Below are 19,233 nucleotides of genomic sequence, written 5' to 3'. Positions count from 1 at the left end.
TGCCCGCACCCCGCGCGCAGCCCCGCCGCGACAGCGCGGCCTCCCCGGGGCGCGGCGGGACCGTGCGGCCGGGCCCCCCGCCCGGCAGCCAAGCGGGACACGAACGGGTCACAACAGCTGCGGGGCCCGGGCCGGCTCCTCCCGCCGGGCTCCCAGGGCCGGGGGTCCCCTCCGCTGCGCCCGCGCGGCTACAAAGGCCCGCGGCGCCTTTAAGGGCCCGGCCGGTCCCCGCCGCCCCGCCCCGCCCTGCGCCGCCATTGGCCGGCCGGCGCGGCCCCGCCCCGCCCCGCGCCGCCATTGGCCGGCCGGCGCGGCCCCGCCCCGCCCCGCGGCCCCGCGGGCGCGCCCTGGACAGCTCCCGCCGCCCGCAGACCGGCGGCGGCGGCGGCGGGGCGAGGACATGGCGCGGGGCGGGCGCGCCCCCGGCTGAGCCCCCGCTGCCCGGCGGAGCGGGCGGCCCCGGGCCCCGCCGCCGCCCCCCCCCCCCCCCATGGGTGAATGAGGAGCGGCCGCAGCGCCCGTCGATGCCTCGCCGGGGAGCCGGGTGCCTGCGCCATGAACCCCGAGATGGCGATGGAGCCGCTGGGCAGCCTGCACGGGGGGGCCGGCCATGAGCCGGAGCTGATGGGCAGCCCCAGCCCGCACCACGGCGGCCGCGGCGCCGGGCCGCTCCGGGTGCCCCCCCCCCCGCCGCCGCCGCCTCCGCCGCCGCCGCACCAGGATCTGGGCCCCGCCGGCGCCCGGCCGGCCATGGTGCCCGGCATGGCCTCGCTGCTGGACGGCGCCGCCGAGTACCGGCCCGAGCTCTCCATCCCGCTGCACCACGCCATGAGCGTCCCCTGCGAGTCCTCGCCGCCCGGCATGGGCATGAGCGGCACCTACACCACCCTGACGCCGCTCCAGCCCCTGCCGCCCATCTCCACCGTCTCCGACAAGTTCCACCACCCGCACGCCCACCCGCACGCCCACCACCACCACCACCACCACCACCACCAGCGCCTCTCGGGCAACGTCGGCGGAGGCTTCGCCCTCATGCGGGACGAGCGCGGGCTGCCCGCCGTCAACAACCTCTACGGGCCCTACAAGGAGATGCCCGGCATGGGGCAGAGCCTCTCGCCGCTGGGCAACGGGCTGGGCCCCCTCCACGGCGCGCAGCAGGGCCTCCACGGCTACGGGCCGCCGGGCCCCGACAAGATGCTCGGCCCCAACTTCGACGCCCACGCGGCCATGCTGGCGCGGGGGGGGGGCGGCGGCGGGGCGGGGGGCGGGGAGCAGCACCTCTCCCGGGGGCTGGGGACGCCCCCCGCCATGCTGCCCCACCTGAACGGCGTCCCGCACCCCGGCCACGGGCCCGCGCTGCCGGGCGGGCGGGAGCGGCCGCCCTCCTCGTCCTCGTCGGGCTCGCAGGCGGGCGGCCCGGGGCAGCTGGAGGAGATCAACACCAAGGAGGTGGCACAAAGGATCACGGCGGAGCTGAAGCGCTACAGCATCCCGCAGGCCATCTTCGCCCAGCGGGTGCTGTGCCGCTCGCAGGGGACCCTCTCGGACTTGCTGCGGAACCCCAAGCCGTGGAGTAAACTCAAGTCCGGCCGGGAGACCTTCCGCAGGATGTGGAAGTGGCTGCAGGAGCCCGAGTTCCAGAGGATGTCGGCGCTGCGGCTGGCGGGTAGGTGCGGGGGGCGGCGGGCGGACCGCGGCACACACCCCCCCCCCAGCCCCTGCCGGCTCCGCAGGCCGCTTCGCGCCGCCGGTACCGGCACGGCGGGGACCAGGGTTCTGGGCCGGCCCGTCCCCCGCCTCCCCCCGCTGCCCGCAGCCGGCGGGGCGCGGGGCTGGCGGCCGGGCCGGGCCCTGCTGAAGGGCCTCCCGCACCGCTCCGCGCTCCCGGCGTTGCGGGGGATGGCGGGGGGGGGGGCCGGGCGGAGGGGGGGGGGACAGTCCTGGCCGCATTGTCCGGTGCGGGCGCTCGGGCGCCCCCTGGCGCGGCCGCGGGGCGCCGCAGCCCCCATTGTTCTGCGGGCGCGGCGGGGGGGGGAGGGGGGGTGTCCGTGTTTTCCCCCCAAACGCAGCCCCGGGGTCAGCACCGGCGGCGCAGGGGGGGGGGGCTGGGGGTGGCCCCGCCGGCGCGCGCCGTGACGTCGCCTTCCCCTCCGAGCGCGGGTCCCGGGGGGGGGGGAAATCCCTGCGGGTGGTGCTGGGACGGGGAACGGGGCTCCAAGGCTGGCGGAGGGAGAGCGGGGCCGGAGCCGGCTGGTTGCCAGCAGCGCTGCGGGGGTTTCCCTTCCCCGCACCGGTCCCGCGGGGGGGGTTCCCGCCCGGCGGGCGCGTAGGGCCGATCTCTGGGTGTCCGCCGCGCACACGGGGTTTACGCACAGGTTACTCCGCGTTCTCCTCCTCCCCGGTTCCCCCCGAGCGCCTCTGCAGCCGGGAGTAAAGTTGGGGGGAGCTCGGTGGCCGAGCGGGCGCGGGTTCCCCGTGGGGCGGGAGCCGGAGCGGGAAAGACCTTGGCAAATTACCATCCCCTTTGGAAAATCGATTTTTTTTTTCTTTGTTATTATTTATGATTACCACGTGTAAATATGCAGCCTCACTGCCTCGGTGGTTCCCGCTTCCCCGCTACTCCCCTGCTGAGACCCCTCTCGGCGAGGGGAAGAAGCCGAAAGCGCTTCGGGCTGCTGACAGCCGGCCGGTTTGCCCCCTGCTCCTGTGAGTTTTGTCCCGAACGGGACGCAGATCTGCTGCCCTTTGAGGGAAATCCCCCCTCTCCCCGTGGGAGCTGCGGCAGCGGGGTGTGCTGATTATTTCTTCTTCTTCTAGAAGATACCTAATAATATTCTATATTCTGTATATAATATTCTGTTCCACGCTATTCTGTGCTATTCCGTTCTGTGCTATTCCGTTCGTTCCCGTTATTTCTGTGCTGATTATCCCCTCCCGGGAGTCTGTGAGAGCCTGGAAGGGGCCCCTGAGCCGGCGGATGGTGCTCCGGGGTCCCGGTGCCGCAGCCACGGCGGGTGCTTGGAGCGGGGGGGGGTCACTGGGGGGCTGCCCGGGGCTGCGGACCGACGACAGGCGAGAAGCCCCGCCGCTCCCCGCGTTCTGCGGCTGCCCCGGCGGCGGCATCCCCCCCGGGACCCGGTGAGCCCGCACCCGGCAGGGCTCGGCGCCGCTCTCCCGGGCCGAGCGCACTGCGGGTTCGCGTTTCCCGAGCGCTGAATTGCGTCGTTGGCGGTCAAACGTTTCTGTCCCGAGAAACGGGGGGGGGGGCGTCAAACCCCCCCTGCGGAGCGGCGGGCGGGGCCCCGGGGGCGGCGGCGGCGGGGCCGTCAGCACCACGGACAGCGGCGGGGTGCGGGATGGGAGCGGGAGGGGAGCGGGAGGGATGGCGGGGTTGGAGGGGAACGGGGGGATGGAGGGGAACGGGGGGATGGAGGGGAGCGGGGGGGATGGAGGGGAACGGGAGAGAGATGGAGGGAGCGGGAGAGGGATGGAGGGAGCGGGAGAGGGATGGAGGGCAGCAGGAGAGGGATGGAGGGAGCGGGAGAGGGATGGAGGGAGCGGGAGAGGGATGGAGGGCAGCAGGAGGGCTGGGAGGGCAGGGCGAAGGAGCAGCGAGGGCAGCAGGGCCAGGCAGCCCGGGGCAGGCGGTGGCCGTGGCCTGTCCCTGGCCCAGCCCCTGGTCAGCCATGGGGGGCCGTAGGAGAGGGGCGAGGGGTGGGGGCTCCGTCCCACCAGGGCCAGGGCTGCAGCAGCGCAGCTGACCCCCCCGCGGCCTCCGGCCTCCAGCGCCTGGGAGAGCCCTGTGCTGCAGGGACTGCGAGGGGTGGCTGTCTGCAGGCGGGCTGTTGTCCGTCTGTCCTCCGCCTCCTCGTGGCCTGCCTTAACGCTGCTTTCCCTGGGTTCTGAGGGTATTTTCTCGTCTGTAGCTACAGCTAAAAATTGAAGGCGTAGTAACATCTCTTATCAAGTGCGTTACCTAGTTAGAAAACTATTTCTTCGTGTTGAACTGAATATACAGGTACATAAAGCTTCTCTGAAAGGTGCTTAGCGGCTTGAAATATTAGTACTCTCTTTAGCGGTTATGTTTGAACAATCCATGCGCTAAATTGTGGTGCTGGGTGATAAATTATATTTCTCGTGTACCAACTTTCCAAAATAATATCCCACCCTATCTTTTTGTTCCACGTTATTTCTGAAGGCATTTCTGCCCTGCAGAAGTTTGAATACCGTTTTTGTTTAACAAGCAGCTTTTATCAGTTTCTTGATCGGCTGATAAAGATAAATCTGACCACGTGTGTCATTAAATGCGTTTCTGTCTTTTTTTTCCTCTACTTTTTTCAAGAAACAATTAGTCGATCAACGTGTGTTACTCATTCTGAGCTTTCCCAGTCTGTTCTTCACTATTGCCCTATTGGATTTTTTTCCAGCATCTCATTTTTTCCTAGTATCTCTTGGCCATCACCATTTGAACTGAAATATCGCAAACTCGTATATTCCTCTGCATCTGAAAGTTGCCAGAATTTATTTGCAGCGAGGAACACGTAAAGGAGAGGGTTTTTACCAGAAGGATTATTTTCCAGTAACTGGTGCTGTTTCTTCCCTCCCTCTTTACAGGGGCCTTTTGACTCAACCTTTGCACTTTTTTTTCTGCACCCTGGCCCCGGTTGCTCATCCTAAGTGCTCCTCCCTTGTATTATTCACAAAATCTTGCCCTAGATATCCCCGCCATCCACCAGTTGCAAGTGGCTTTTTCATCCCTTCCAGTTAGACGTTGCTCGGAGATGACAAGCTTCTTGCCAGTAACCCAACGCCTCTGTTCTGAGTCTCCAAGCACTGAAAGTAACAGGCTCCTCGCATCAGAGGAGCTCCCCTGTGGCTGCCTTCAGAGTGGAAACAGGGCTCTGCAGGTGTACGGAGAATTACTCGAACAGGGAAAGCAGGGCTGAAAAGGACCTGAGACATCGCTTGTCCTGACAGCCTGCCCCCTTCTTCAAGAATCCCCAGTGATGGGGGTTTCTCAGGCTACCTAGGCAATCTCTTCCAGGGCTTACAGGTACAAAAAAACCCTTAATGACTAGCCTTAATCTCCCTTTTTGTCTTTTAAATCCTCTGCTTCTCATCTTATCCTCACTAGACACAGCAAAAAAATTGCTCCCTTTCTTCTGATAGCAATCTGTTGTATTTAAGACTCCTATCTCGTCTCCTGTCTTCTCTAGAAAAAGCCACATCATACTTTGGAGATGAATATGCAGAGAGAGCATTACGTCCAATGGGACAGATAATACATCTCTTTTTCCAAGGTAAAAGATTTTGTATCCAGCTCTATCAATCTTGCAGACTTTTTCATAAAAGACTCTCTGATTTATAGAGGGTTTTTGTACGCAGAAATCATACAAAACAGACTCGTCTCAAATGGGTTCAGTGGTCAGATCAACCAGACAGCTCACTGATGGCAGATAGGAATGCAATCAGGCAAGATATTGGAGTGTTTTGGGGGTTGTTTGGGGTTTTTGAGTGATGAAATCAAACTACTCCGTTGTGAAAAAGGGGGACTCAAACCACTGGTAAATGCTGCACAAAGGAATTATTAGACAAGCGATAGAGGCTGGCAGTTTCCCAAAACGCAAATTGTCTCTGAGACCAAAATATCTCTAAGTAAGCAGGGAACGTATTTATGAGTAGTGGTGATTTTCCAGCAGATCTCATCTGGTCGTAATGGGCATTTAGGAGCGGGGGCCCGCGCTGAGGCATTAAGCTTTGGCAAGCAGCGCCCGGCTGAAGAAGATAAAGGAAGAGCGTGAGGAAGTCTTCCTCGGAGAGCTTCCCACACACCTCCTCGTCCCTTCTCCTTCTCCTCTGTGCTTGTCGTGCCCACTTGCTCCCGTGTCGGGTGAGGACGCTGCTGCTTTCCTGGGCAGCCGGTGTCACCGCACATCTGTCCTCCGGCTGCTGCTGGCGAGGGCTGGTGGCACCACGGCACCGTGTCGGCCCCGACCGCAGGCTCCCAGTGTGGAGAGGCTCACACAAATTAGGTATAAGCTCCCAAAGCTTTCCCGCTGTCCTTCCGGCATCTTCAGTGCCGAATTTCTCCTCCATCACGCCCGAATCCTGCCAGGGTGCAGGTCCAGCCCTGACCACGCGCGGCAGAAGAAGTGTCCTGCGGGGCACGGCCGCGCGGACCCGACGCCAGGCGTCAGCTGGCTCGTACCCCCGGGGTGACAGGGGCACCTCTTGCTGCCACTGCTGTCACCCACCTCGCCCGCTGAAGAGCCGCCCGTCTCCCACCCACCAGCTGCATGGCGGCACGTTCGCTGCGGAGCTGGGAGACCCCCGGCCCCCTCCTTCCTCGCCTCCCCACGCCACCATGCTGGTGCTCGGGGAGGAGGGACGCTCGCCTCTCCGGCTGACGAAAGCCCCTGGGAAGAAGGAGGTGGGAACCGGACCGGACGGCAAAGAGCATCGCTCCTCGCAGGCCTGCTCTGGCGTTCCGCGCTCGGCGGTCGCCGTCTGCGGTGCCAGCAGAGCTGGGAGAGCAGCACGGGTCTGGCTTTCCCAGATCAGGGTCAGGATCCCTGATCCCAGATCAGATCAGGAAAGCTGCGCTCCTGTCCCCTCCTGCTCTCTGCAGTCATGCCCTGTCCGTAACAGCCGTCAGAAGGAAGGAGTCGTGTCCTGCTTTCTCCCGCCAGCCAGGATTTCTGAACCCAAGCTGATGCTGGGGGCACACAGCAAGCACTCGGCAGAGCCACGCTTTCCCTTGCGGTAGGGCCCGTGGGGCTCGGCTCGCCACTCCGGCTCGTCGGTGTGAGGTGCCGGGAGGGAGCCGCAGCGCGGGAGCGTGTCAGAGGGACGGAGCTCGGGGAACGCTGCCAGCTGCGAGCAGCAGAAAGCAGGGCAGCGCGCTTCAAAGTCTGATCCGCTCTAAGGTGTCAGGCTCCCGTTCAGTGCTTGCTCGCCTACCTTTAAATTCCCAGTCACAGAATCACAGAATCCCAGCATGGTCGGGGTTGGCAGGGACCTCTGTGGGTCACCCAGCCCAACCCCCTGCCCAAGCAGGGTCACCCAGAGCAGGCTGCACAGCACTGCATCCAGGTGGGGCTGGAATATCTCCAGAGAAGGAGACTCCACAGCCTCCCTGGGCAGCCTGTGCCAGGGCTCCGTCACCCTCAGAGGGAAGAAGTTCTTCCTCATGTTCAGACGGAACTTCCTGTCCTTCCTTGGAAAAGATGCCTGAAGCGCTTCCCTTCTCCCCGGGGAGAAGGTCCCCGCCGTGTGCTGGTACCCGAGGGGACGTGCCGGTGCATCGCGTGCGGATGCTGCTTCAGCACGCGGGGCGCTCGGTGTGGGGACCGCCTGGCCTCGTGCCCTGGCGAGGGCCACATAAATCCTTGTTACGGAAAAGTGTTGTAGCTCAGCTGGAAGATATTCTGGGATTCAGCAGGGAGGCTCTCCAGAACAAGAGGAGACATCCATCTCCCAGGCGCTAGAAGGGCTTGCAGGGTGCAGTGTGGAGGCTCCAGCGTTCCTTGCTGCTGCGAGGGCTGGCGGTGCCGGCAGCGGCGTGTCACCGCGCAGACGGGGTGACACCGCCGTCGGGGGGGATGCCGTCCCCCTGCTGCTGCTTCGATGGCTTCCCTTGGCCAGAGAGCCGCTGGGTCTCCGAGCCGGCGTGAGGGTATCTCGACACCTTGACGGGGCTGGTTGCAGCCATGCAGGGCGTGCGTCCGTCTGTCCCTGCAGCCCCGCAACGTCCCTGGTGCCAGCGGGGTACCCACGGCTGCGTTGCCCCCGGGGCCAGGGGTCTTGCCGGGAGCTGCGGGCGGTCGCACCCCTTCTTGTGCAAACAGGGGTCCGCGGAGGGGAGGCCGATGCCGTCGGTGCCTGCCCTGCAGCAAGGCTGCCGGCGGGGTGGAGATCCCGGCGGGAGCGACGGCTCGCGCGTCCGCCGGCGGCACGAGCTCACGGTCAGCTCAAACACAAGTCTGTCAGAAATCGGGTCTGTTCCTTCTGCGGCTGGCAGAAAGGCTTCTTTGTAAAGAGGGCTGGATGGCGGGGGCCGGGGGACACCCCCTGCCTCGCCGTGGCAGAGGAGCCGGGGGGCTGCCCGGCGGGAGCTGCTCCGGTGCGCGGTCAGAGCTCGCAGCGCTCGGTGGCGAGGAGCGGGCTGGAACTGCGCTGCCCGCTCACCGAGCCTCCGCTGCGCTCGCCCTGGAGTGCAGTAAATTGGCCCTATCCCATCTATTATTTATGATTCTGTATTAATGATGGAAGCGTGTTACAGTGGTACTGAGAGGCCTTTGTCAGAGACCCCGCGCTGAGACGGGTGTCGCAGCCCCGCGCGGGAGGAGGCAGCCCCCGCCCCGCAGAATTTACAGCCCGGTTTCAGCCACCCGGCAGATTGACAGGAGATTTGACGCAAATAGCCTGAGACCTCCTGCATGCCAAAAATAAATATAGAAGAACCAGGTCCCCAAACCCCTTCATCTTCTCTTCTCAGCTAGCTGAAGGAGGCAAGACCCAGAGGGGGGAAGGCGTTCGCTCCGTGGAAGAACGAAGAGGGAGGAAAATCGGGTGGAGCGCCCAGAAAACCCCGTCCTGGCAGGAGGCGGCGAGGCCGTGTGCTCCGTTCCCGGGGCGTTGTAGGAATCCCCGTGGCTCCAAGCAGGAATCGTGGTGTAGGGAGCATCTTGCTGGTACAGGAGGGTTGGCTTGGGCGAGCAGAGATCTTCTTCCACAACGGCAAATCTTCTCTGGAGGAACAGGCTTAACGCTTTGTGCTGCACTTCTCATTTGCGGGCATGTCCTGTTCTGCTGGATAAACACCGTCAGCGGGCATTCACGGGGATGGCGAAGCCCGGGGGGGTTTCGTGCGCGTGCGGCCGGTGGCAGTGGGCAGGTGACGGCGCGCCGGCTGCACGCCCCGACGACGTGGTTATTTGCATCTGCATTCAAATTGTTTCGTGTTACATAATGATTTGGTACACGGCGGAGTACTTAACCTAATTTGTATTGATCTCAGTTGCTTTCATTTGTGCATACTTAATTCAGAGAGGTAATCAAATTGATTTTTGAGGCCTAGTTTTTAAGAGATTGTAGTAACACAGATATGCAAGAGGTTGCTTTAAGTGAATCATCGCGAAAGAAAAACATTTTAAGCCTTTGGAAAACGTTCCGATGGTCATTTCATTGTGTTCAGTATTACTAGCGTAATTAAATTTCCCTCACATTGAGTTCTCTCCGGAATCAGATTGAGGGACATTTTTTAGTTCCATCAGACAGATAACTGGGTTTAGTTGACTTTGTGCTACACCCGTATGAAACCGCATACGAGGGATCAATATTCATGGCTTATCCTTACGAACGATGGAGAGCAATGACTCACTGCTGGGTTGAGGGAGTGTTGTTCTGCGCTTGGCTCCTTCCTAACGTCTGCCGTTCGTTTCGTACATCCCGAGGCACTTTTGCCCTTAGAGTCAAAACGCCATAAAACCAGCGACTGTCTGAGGGCCTTGGGTATCTTGAGAAACTGCAGGGAACCAAATTTAGAGGAGGTGAGGGCAAAGGGAGGCTTTTTTTGGCAAAAGGAGACCACGAAGTGTGGCCTTGAGAGATTTCAGACTGCTAAATAGTCCTCCAGGATTTCTTGATAAAACCCCCTCGCTGAATTGGTTTAAAAGTGGCGATGCCTGAGTGGGGAGACGGACTGACGTCAGGCTTGTGTCGGGGGTTGGTTTGCGTCAGGAGCCGGGCTGGCACAGTCTGTGCGCTTCCCGGGACACAAAGTCACACGAGCCCTTGCTTCAACACTTCCAGTGCCCACAGGAAAGTGCTGTCCGGACGCGGGATGCAGCGGGGAGGGTCTGTCATCTCCACGGGACCCTCTGCACCTGCCTCTGCAGCTCGTGGCGTTAAAGCCTGGGTGGCAGAGCCCCTCGGCCACGGCCGTCACCGCCCAGGGCCCCTGGCAGACCAGCTCCCACGCTGCTGGACGTCGCTGTCCTGACTCGGAATCACAGAATCAGAGAATGGCAGGGGTTGGCAGGGACCTCTGTGGGTCACCCAGTCCAACCCCCTGCCCAAGCAGGGTCACCCAGAGCAGGGGGCACAGCACCGCGGCCAGGCGGGGCTGGAATATCTCCAGAGAAGGAGACTCCACAGCCTCCCTGGGCAGCCTGGGCCAGGGCTCCGTCACCCTCAGAGGGAAGAAGTTCTTCCTCCTGTTCAGCTGGAGCTTCCTCTGCTTCAGTTTGTGCCCATTGCCCCTTGTCCTGTCGCTGGGCACCACTGGAAAGAGTCTGGCCCCATCCTCCTGACACCCACCCTGCAGATATTTATAAGCATTTCTAAGGTCCCCTCTCAGCCTTCTCTTCAGGCTGAACAAGCCCAGCTCCTTCAGCCTCTCCTCATAGGGGAGATGCTCCAGTCCCCTCACCATCCTCGTAGCCCTCCGCTGGACTCTCTCCAGTAGCTCCTCGTCTTTCTTGAACTGGGGAGCCCAGCACTGGACAGAGTACTCCAAAAGCAGTTCGTACAAGAAGGACGGGTCTTCCTGTGCGTGCACAAAGAGCTGACGGGCGCTGCCGCTGCCTACAGGGGTACGACACGCTGCTGCTGGCGTTCGTCAGGCCGGCGTTACGCACTGCGGCTGGGTTGCTCTGAGCCGCGCGCTGTTTCAGCCATCAGCGACGGAGCCCGGTGGGTGTCTGTCGGCGGAAAAAACTGCGATGAGAAAATGCCAAATCCTCTGAGCTGAACCGCTGCGTCTCACCGAGCCTCCGCCAGCTCCGCGGAGGGCTTGCTCCAACCCCGCAGGGACCCACCGGCACTGGCAGCTCTGCTGCGTGGGACCCCCAGCATGCTGGCAGCGAGGCAGGGCCGGACTGGGGTGCTCTGGGTGCTGGGGACCACGGCAGCTCCTGGGGGATGAGCGCTTCTGCGGCAGAAGGGGGGTGGCAATGAATCCACCGCCTTGCCGGTAGTTGCCATGCGTTCGTTAATGACAGAGCAGAGTTCCCAGTGCTTCAGTCTCCATAAACAGACGTTTTAAACACAATGCTTACCGACTGAAATGCTGCTAGATATTTTCCAGGATTTATAGCGATTTGTAATGCACGGGCTGGCGAGGTGGTTCTCTTCTGATGAAGAAAATGGAAAATCGGAGTTATTGTTGCAGAAAATAAGACAAATGAACTATCAGTAGGAATATTCAATTTAATGATACTATGTGACAAAAAAAAAATTGAGCTTAAACTAGAAGCACGCGAAGTTCACAAGGAAACCAAAGCTCAGACAGTCTTGCAGAAATAAAATTGTAAAAATCGCCCCTGTTCTGTGGGTGCCTGTCGAGCAGGTGGGGTTCCCGACGCTGGAGCTGACACAGTTCGCGTCCGTCACTGCAGCTCCTGGGTACAGCGGGGTCCTGGTTCTTCTGCAGCGCTGTGATCTGATTCTTTTCCGCACGTGAATGATATTGGAAGCTATAAAACGTGGGCAGCCTAGAGCGTCTTTTCTTTGAGAAAGAGTTGCGTCCCGAGACGCGGTGGAGTCTGTGGCAGGCACAAGCGGAGGCCGTGTCCTTCCCCACTGCCACGCGCTCGCAGCGAGGAGTCTGCCCGCAGGAGGGGGTGCAGCCAGAGGCATCCCACGCTGCGCCCGGCTGCATCCCACGCTGCGCCCGGCTGCATCCCACGCTGTGCCCGGCTGCATCCCATGCTGCGCCCGGTGGCATCCCACGCTGCGCCCGGCTGCATCCCACGCTGCGCCCGGCGGCATCCCACGCTGCGCCCGGCTGCATCCCACGCTGCGCCCGGCTGCATCCCACGCTGCGCCCGGCTGCATCCCACGCTGCGCCAGGCTGCATCCCACGCTGCGCCCGGCTGCATCCCATGCTGCGCCCGGCTGCATCCCACGCTGTGCCCGGCTGCATCCCACGCTGCGCCCGGCTGCATCCCACGCTGCGCCCGGCTGCATCCCACGCTGCGCCCGGCGGCATCCCACGCTGTGCCCAGCAGCATCCTACACTGTGCCCAGTGGCATCCCACGCTGCGCCCGGCTGCATCCCACGCTGCGCCCGGCTGCATCCCACGCTGCGCCCGGCTGCATCCCACGCTGCGCCCGGCAGCATCCCACACTGTGCCCGGCTGCATCCCATGCTGCGCCCGGTGGCATCCCACGCTGCGCCCGGCTGCATCCCACGCTGCGCCCAGCTGCATCCCACGCTGCGCCCGGCTGCATCCCACGCTGCGCCCGGAGGCAGGGGAAGCCGGGACGGGGGATGCCCGGCTGTGCCCTGGCTAAGGTCAGGTGAAACGGGTGCCAGCCTTGGTGAGGGGGGAGCTGGCTCATGGGCGCAGGGGGTTCGGGGAGGCAGACCCGCAGCCAAGCTCTGCGCAGACAGAGGCGGCCGAGCCGGGAGCAGTGGGGTTTTACCCGGTTCCCAGGGCAGCCTGGAGTGGTGGCTGGGTTTTGCTCCCCTGGGTGGCAAACAGGGCACGGCGCTTGGCCGGCGCGTTTCCCGACTGCCGAACGCTGGCGCGGAAAGGTGGGGTTGGGTGAGACTCTCTGGGCGCTGCCGTACCTGCTGGCCGGGAGGGACGCCTGCCTGCCCGGCTGCCTGCCCCGCGCTCACCCTCTCCGCAGCTCGCAAAACATCCCGCACGTGCTCGGCCTCAGGCTGGCGAACACGCTGATACAAACATCGATGGCGCTGAACATCCGAAGAGTTGTTGTCTTTGCGGAGAGGAACCCGCCGGGCGCTGAGAACGGCGGGGCTTCTGGGGCTCGTCCCCGCCGTCTCCCGGTGCCGGATGCTTGGTTTGGTTTTCATTTATCGTGTCGTGTTTCTGAGCAATGCCTAATTCAGTCTTAAAGCAACATTTTTTTAAACGTTGCCTTAGTTTTGGCCGCGGGGCAAGCCCGCCCTCGCTGAAGAGGGCCTGTCGCTCCCCGGGGACGCAGCCCTGCGCTGCGGTCTGGGGTCTCCGCGCCCCTCGTCGTGCCCTGCAGACCCCTCTTCGCTCCGCGTTGACGGGGGAAGTCCTGAAGCCGTTTCTGAGCTGGTTCCGTGCTGTTGCTGTGTAAAGCGTCTTTAGTCTGGTGCAGAAGAAAAGGGAAGATTATTTTTCCCCCCACACAGTTATGGCTCTCGATTCTTGCCCGTTGTCCATTTTCTTCCATAGAATATGTTCAGTGCTAACTGCAGTTAATAAATCAAAATGTTCTGAGAATCAAGATGGCTGCTTCCCTTCCCTCTACTACTAAAACGTTTCTCTTTCTGTGGGCAGGTTTCCTGGATAATAACTTTATTTTATTAGAATGCTCACTCTGTTCCTCTCTTCTGATAAATGCACGTCAAGGAACAACATTTGCCTTTATGGTGCCTTTTCAAGAGCAAACCTAACAGTTCAAGGAAAGTATTTACTGAATGCATTGAAAAGCACATACCTTTGCATTATTTATTATAAGATACCAATAACTGTAAAACGCAGAGCATCTCTGGACATAAATTAGTGCTCTTAGGAAACACTAGACTCTTCCCAGTGTCCCGGAACCTATTAGAAACTGCAGCAAAGAGGCAGGCGCTCGTCCCATCCCCAGTGCCGGGGGTACCGCCGCATGGATTCCCGACAAAACGTGAAGCAAAGCCTCCAATGCACGAATCCAGCCTAAGATCTGCTTTTTCATCTCAGGCAGGCAGTAGAACGTCACCTGTGGAGTGTCTGAGAGGTGCAGTCGGAGAGCCCCGGTTCTTCCCGTGTGACGCCTCTGGGCTACCCACCTCCGGAGACCGGGGTCCAGCCGTGGGGCCGCGGTTACGGGCGCACCCTGAAGCCTCCGACGTGCCCACGCAGGAGCTCCTCGCTGCCGCCCTGCTCCCACGGGTGCTGGTGCCGCGGTCTCCGGGGATGCCGTGCTGTGAACCGCTCCCGGGACGGTCGCCCGTGACCCCGAGTCTGGGGTCGGACCCGACTCTCCGGAGCATCCTCCTCTTGCGCTTTGGCCCACCGGGGGTGCTTCGAGCGGTCCGACCCTGGTCTTCCTCAATATCCCAGTCTCCTGCGGAGATGCTGTCCTGTGCACAGAACTACACCGATGGGTGTAGCCCGTTACGCACCCGCCGGGGCCGGGCTCCCGGTGGGGCCGCGCTCAGGCACAGGTAGACAGGAATGGGCCTGACTTGGGGTTAAGCACAGACATTTCCACAGTTTTACTTTTGGGGGCAGGTTCTCATTTTGCATTCTAGACCCGCAGAATTATTTAATAGGGCTGCTTAAAAACCCGTCCGCTTGTCAATTCACTCTACTTATTTTGTCCCAGCACATTACCTAACCATGTCAACATATGGATTTTTTTTATCTTACTGCCCTGTGTAGACAGCCTTATCAGGCTATTTTTAAATCTGGGTATGCTACAGCAGCGGTATCGGTTTCAGCACTTGATGTTCTCTCTGTGCTAATAAATACAGACCAGCTATTAATACGGATTTTTTTTTTTAGGATCCATTAGCATCACTTGGCACAGCGATGGTCCGGCGCTGCTGCCCCGCCTGACCTGAGCTCTGACGGGCATTCGTGGCTGTCTCTTAAAAGAGATTTGCGATCCAGGGTGGTTCAGACTATTTTGTCCTCCTGGAAGGAGCTTCAAAAAGCACGCTGTGAACCCAGACGCAGATCAGCCCAGGTTCCCAGGCAGCTCGGCTGACTTTGTGCCTGGAGCCCGCTGCACAGCCCTGCCGCGCCGTGGCTGGAGCAGCATCTCCCGGGGTGCCGCGGTCGCTGCGTGGGGTGCAGGGAGGAGGGAACGGTGCCGCGGGGTGGTGGCACTGCCGGGAGCCGGGCTGGGGCAAAAACCCTGGGGCAGGAGGGGGAGAAGGTCCCAGGTCGACCAGTGTGTCTCAGCAAAGCTGCGCGTTCGTAGAGCATCTCCGTGGCTCCACGTGCGTCGGGTGGCAGCTGCCCGCGGCTTTGGAGCGGGGCTGCCTGGGTGTCCGGGCGACCCTGGGGCGCGTGGAGGGCTGGTTGCTGGCGAGGGACGTTGTCTGAACAGCAGGCACTGCTTCCGTTTCACCTCCGAAAGCTGCGGTTTCACCTCTTGCTTATTTTCCATAGCTTTTCAACTTTGTTGTCTGTGAGACACCACAACTTAGAGAGCTGTAGAACTGGAGACACGCTAGTTGGTCTGGTGATGTCTACACCAGGCCGTAAGCGAACGGTCTCGCAGCAGAAGCGATGAGTTTGTCTCACAGCAGATGTCAGAAATTTTGGCAGCCTTTTCAGGCAGCGGCTGTTGCAGCAGCGGACAGAAATCACAAATAAATCGGTAAATGGCTGACAAGTGGCCACAGAGGTCTCCTTCCGGAGAGAAGCAGCAAACGGAAGGGTCAGCCGGGCGATGGCAGTTGGTGCGGTCGAATGTGGTTTTTCCTTCATGGTCACACGAAGTTGCTGCCGCAGGAGCTTTGACCGGGGTTTGCTTTGGGGTGTTTAAAGCAACAAAACCCCTGTAGAGGCGTTAGACCTGGCTGCTGGGGAGGTGGAACCCAACTTCCTTTGGGGATCATAGAATCGTAGAATCAGAATGGTTTGGGTTGGAAGGGCCCTTAAAGATCATCTGGTTCCAACCCCCTGCCATCAGCAGGGACATCTTCCACCAGACCAGGGTGCTCAGAGCTCCATCCAACCTGGCCTTGAGGTTGCTCAGAGCTCCATCCGACCTGGATGGAGGAGATGACAGCGGGGAGCGGAGCAGCCCGTCCTGGGTCAGGCAGAGCAGAGCTGGGAGCGCAGTCCCACCGCGCGCAGGGAGCGGGGACACGGGTTCTGCTTGCTCAGCTGTTCTTGCCCCTGTACCAAGAAAGCTGCTTTGGGGGGTGCCTGCCTTCGCGTTCTGCCCACGGTAATTGTTCCAAGTGTGTGTTTGGAATGGCAGATCAAAGAAAAGGCTCGCTGTCCCAAAATATGGAGAGATTTTAAATGCAGGAACAGGCATTTCCAGTTGTGTTTCTGCTGTCCTGTGCCTTGCCCAGGGATTGCAGCTGACATTATGGAATAGTGGCCAGCACAATTTTGCTGAAAAATACTAATCTGCAGTTGTTCTATGCTACGGCACATGAGAAGTTTCTGCAAAGAATCTTTGTGTTAGCTATTGAGGGGAAACAAAGGATGTGCTTTGCATTTTCTTTCTTAGACTGACACCAGATAAGCTAAATTGATTCTGATGCTGCTGTAACAGAAAAGCATCGCGTTTCTCAGACAGTGGCCTTACAAAAAGCGTGCGAAAGCTCAAAGCTGTGCCCTGCCCAGAAATGGCACCTGAATCCGGGGGCTCTGCCTGGGGGTGGTCGGGGGGAGTGCCCAGGTGCCCATCGGAAATGGTCTCTGAACATGTGGAGGTCTGTGGGGTGTGAGCGCGGACCCCGGCGTAGCCCGTGGGCATTCCTCCACAAGCCCTGGGGTGGGGGCCATGGCCGGGGGCTCCGCGGGCAGCCACGCGCGCCCTGACGCCCGCTCCCTCTCTGTCTCTGCCCAGCCTGCAAGCGCAAAGAGCAAGAGCCGAACAAAGAGCGGAGCAGCTCCCAGAAGAAGTCTCGCCTGGTCTTCACGGACCTCCAGCGCCGAACGCTCTTCGCCATCTTCAAGGAGAACAAGCGGCCCTCCAAAGAGATGCAGATCACCATCTCCCAGCAGCTGGGCCTGGAGCTCACCACCGTCAGCAACTTCTTCATGAACGCCCGGCGGCGCAGCCTGGAGAAGTGGCAGGACGACCTGAGCTCCGGGGGCTCCTCCTCGGCGCCCAGCACCTGTACCAAAGCGTGATGGCGAGTGGCCGGCGCGGCGCGGCACGGTGCGGCAGAGAGAGCGGCTTCGCGGCGGGGCCCTTCACTGGTGACTTAAAGCACAATCCTCCCGGCAACGAACCCCAGCCCAGCTGTACCAGAGGACACTTCTTACGGCTTTTAGTCAGTCTCGGCAGGCGCAGGTTAGGAATCCACCTCCCTCCACACAACGCTACGCTCAGGACAGGCGAAGCAGGTCCGAAACCTTGGGGAGCCGTCCGTGAGGCGAGTTTCTCCGAGCCCCAAAGAGCCCCGTTCGCTGGCAGGGCGCCGGTGCTGGCCACACCGCCCTGCACCAGAGCTCGCCGCCGTGGCGCGGCCGCGCGGGACGCAGCACAAAGTCTGACATGTAGACGCTAAAGAATCCGAGAACCTGTTTTTTAAACTCAGGCATGGTTTTGTTTTAAGCATTTTAGGGAACAAAAAAAAGATCAAATTTAAGTTTTTGGTTGGGTTTGGGTTTTTTTTTTTTCGGTTGTTTAATTTAATCCGTGAGCATAGCTTGATCTTGGATCAGAAGCATTCAGTTCACTTGAGCTCAAAGTATCAAGCACAAAGTCAGCAGCCGTAGGCGCAGGCTCGATCCCGGCCGCGCTGCGGCGATGGTTTCCAGGTGCAGTCCAGCTTCCAAGGTCGGTCGGGAACACCTCCGGGACCAGACGAGCCCCAAGCACAGCCTGCGGTTTGTCACAAGTTCTGTGTTTGTACCTGGTGCAGATGCACACTCAGGAGGTCAATTTGACTGCTACAGTACGTGGAGCAAACACAACGTTTTGAAAGATCTAGATTTTTTTAGGTCATTACTACGTCCGCTTTAGTTACCAGGAATCTAGTTTCTCCTCGACAACGTCCTTGTTACTGAAACGTATTTAGCGTTTAATGTAATTTTGTTCATTTTTTCGGTATTTTATGGTACTTTTGAGCAGGAAAAAAAACAGAAACAAGCCCTTCAGATGCCACTGACCAGTTTAGATGTGCCGCATACAGCTTCAATACGCCATGTAGGTCTATCGCATCCCTCAGTTCCTTCTATCCACCAGTTGCCCAAGCTGGCGGGAACACAGCACACCAAAGAGACAGGATTACTGCAAGCCAAAGATGTTGATAACTTGCCATTTTCCTTCCGTCATCGCTGGTGCGGGTGGTCGTTTGGCGCTGGGGAAGCCTCGCAAACTCCAAGCCCTCTCTCCAGCTCCGGCGACGGCCGCGCAGCGCAGCGGGCAGGCAGCGCGGGCAGCCGGCGTGAGCAGAGCCCCGGCCGCAGCCGCCGCGCTCGCCGCCGCGCCAACGCCGCACTTCCCGGCGAACGGCCCGTCCCGGAGCACCGGCCGAGGCCCCGGCAGCGAGCCAAGCGCGGTCGTGGTTCTTTAGAGTCACTTGAGACTTTTTTTATGTACTCCTTAATCGAAACCAAAGAAACGTTTTCTGCACCTACTTCTTCTGCAACAAACTGTTCCGTTTAAAAATGAAAGAAAAATAAAGAAACCAAGGAAGCACGTCAGGAAGCAAACGAGTAACACACTGTGTTTTGACAGACATCTTGGACATTTTAGGAAGCAGATCTCAAAGAAAGGGTTGACAAGAACGAGAACAAAGCAAAGCCAGTACAATTGCTGCTTCATTTGACAACTCGGTAGTCTTAAAGTTGAAGATTGTCTTTAATTTGTGCCTATGCAGTTTTTTCAAAAGAACAAGGAACAGAGCAACCAAAACCTCAACAGCTACAATACCAAAGATGAGGATCCTCACTACTTGTGTTTCAGTTCGTTGTCTCCTCTTGCACGACTGAATGCGTATAGCACCGTTGATCTGTGTACAGGTAACCACTTCTGTTTCTCCAAGCAACCAAAAGGGTGGGTTTATTTATGTTTTTCCTGTTTCTGCCTCACACGGGATCTCTCCAAGAGCTGCATGGACTCCACATGCAAGATGCTGGGATACTACGCTGGTACGCCTCCTCTCTCCAGAGCCACGTAGGGAAAACGTGTCCGTTGGGTATGAATTGTTTTGTCGGGTAGAGCTGGTCTCCTGTATGTCTAGAGCTTTGAACACCCATCCTTCTGTATGTGAAATCGATGGAGTAACCTACACCCTTCTTTCTCTTCCCCAGGGATAAAACTTGCAATACGTGTACCGATGTATGTCACTGTAGGTGCTGAGCACCGCCACAGCCTGGCTCACCGAATCAGACCCCGACCTGAACCGAAACTGAGGTTTCAGCGGTTCGTGTGGCAGTTCGGTAGTTTGTTTTGATGTACTAGACACGTGGTGTTGGTTGGTCAAAGTCACGGTGATCCGAGTCCGGACACACAGACCTAGCTCCAAATTCGCCTTCAGAGCAGGAGCGCCACGCTACCATTTTGCTCCATCTCTGTGTTTAAATGAAGGCTTCTTTTTAA

General features: G+C 59.9%; 1 protein-coding gene across 4 annotated transcripts; it reads left to right on the top strand.

Moving 5' to 3' along the window:
- The first annotated feature begins 478 nt into the window (after positions 1-478).
- On the top strand, positions 479-18,085 carry LOC142365444 (one cut domain family member 2-like). Of its 4 annotated transcripts, none has more exons than XM_075446241.1 (2): positions 479-1,666; positions 16,528-18,085. In XM_075446241.1, the coding sequence occupies exons 1-2, from the start codon at positions 499-501 to the stop codon at positions 16,812-16,814; spliced, it is 1,455 nt and encodes a 484-aa protein (XP_075302356.1). In that variant the 5' UTR covers positions 479-498; the 3' UTR covers positions 16,815-18,085. The 4 variants fall into 4 exon arrangements, with proteins under 4 accessions (XP_075302356.1, XP_075302359.1, XP_075302360.1 ...); XM_075446244.1 differs by lacking the exon at positions 16,528-18,085 and adding an exon at positions 13,689-13,763; XM_075446245.1 differs by lacking the exon at positions 16,528-18,085 and adding an exon at positions 8,498-10,095.
- The last annotated feature ends 1,148 nt before the right edge of the window (positions 18,086-19,233 follow it).

This window comes from Opisthocomus hoazin, chromosome W (genome assembly GCF_030867145.1).
Source record: "Opisthocomus hoazin isolate bOpiHoa1 chromosome W, bOpiHoa1.hap1, whole genome shotgun sequence".
Lineage (NCBI taxonomy): Eukaryota > Metazoa > Chordata > Aves > Opisthocomiformes > Opisthocomidae > Opisthocomus > Opisthocomus hoazin.
Note: the sequence above shows the minus strand (reverse complement) of the source record. Positions and strands in the feature narration are given on the sequence as shown.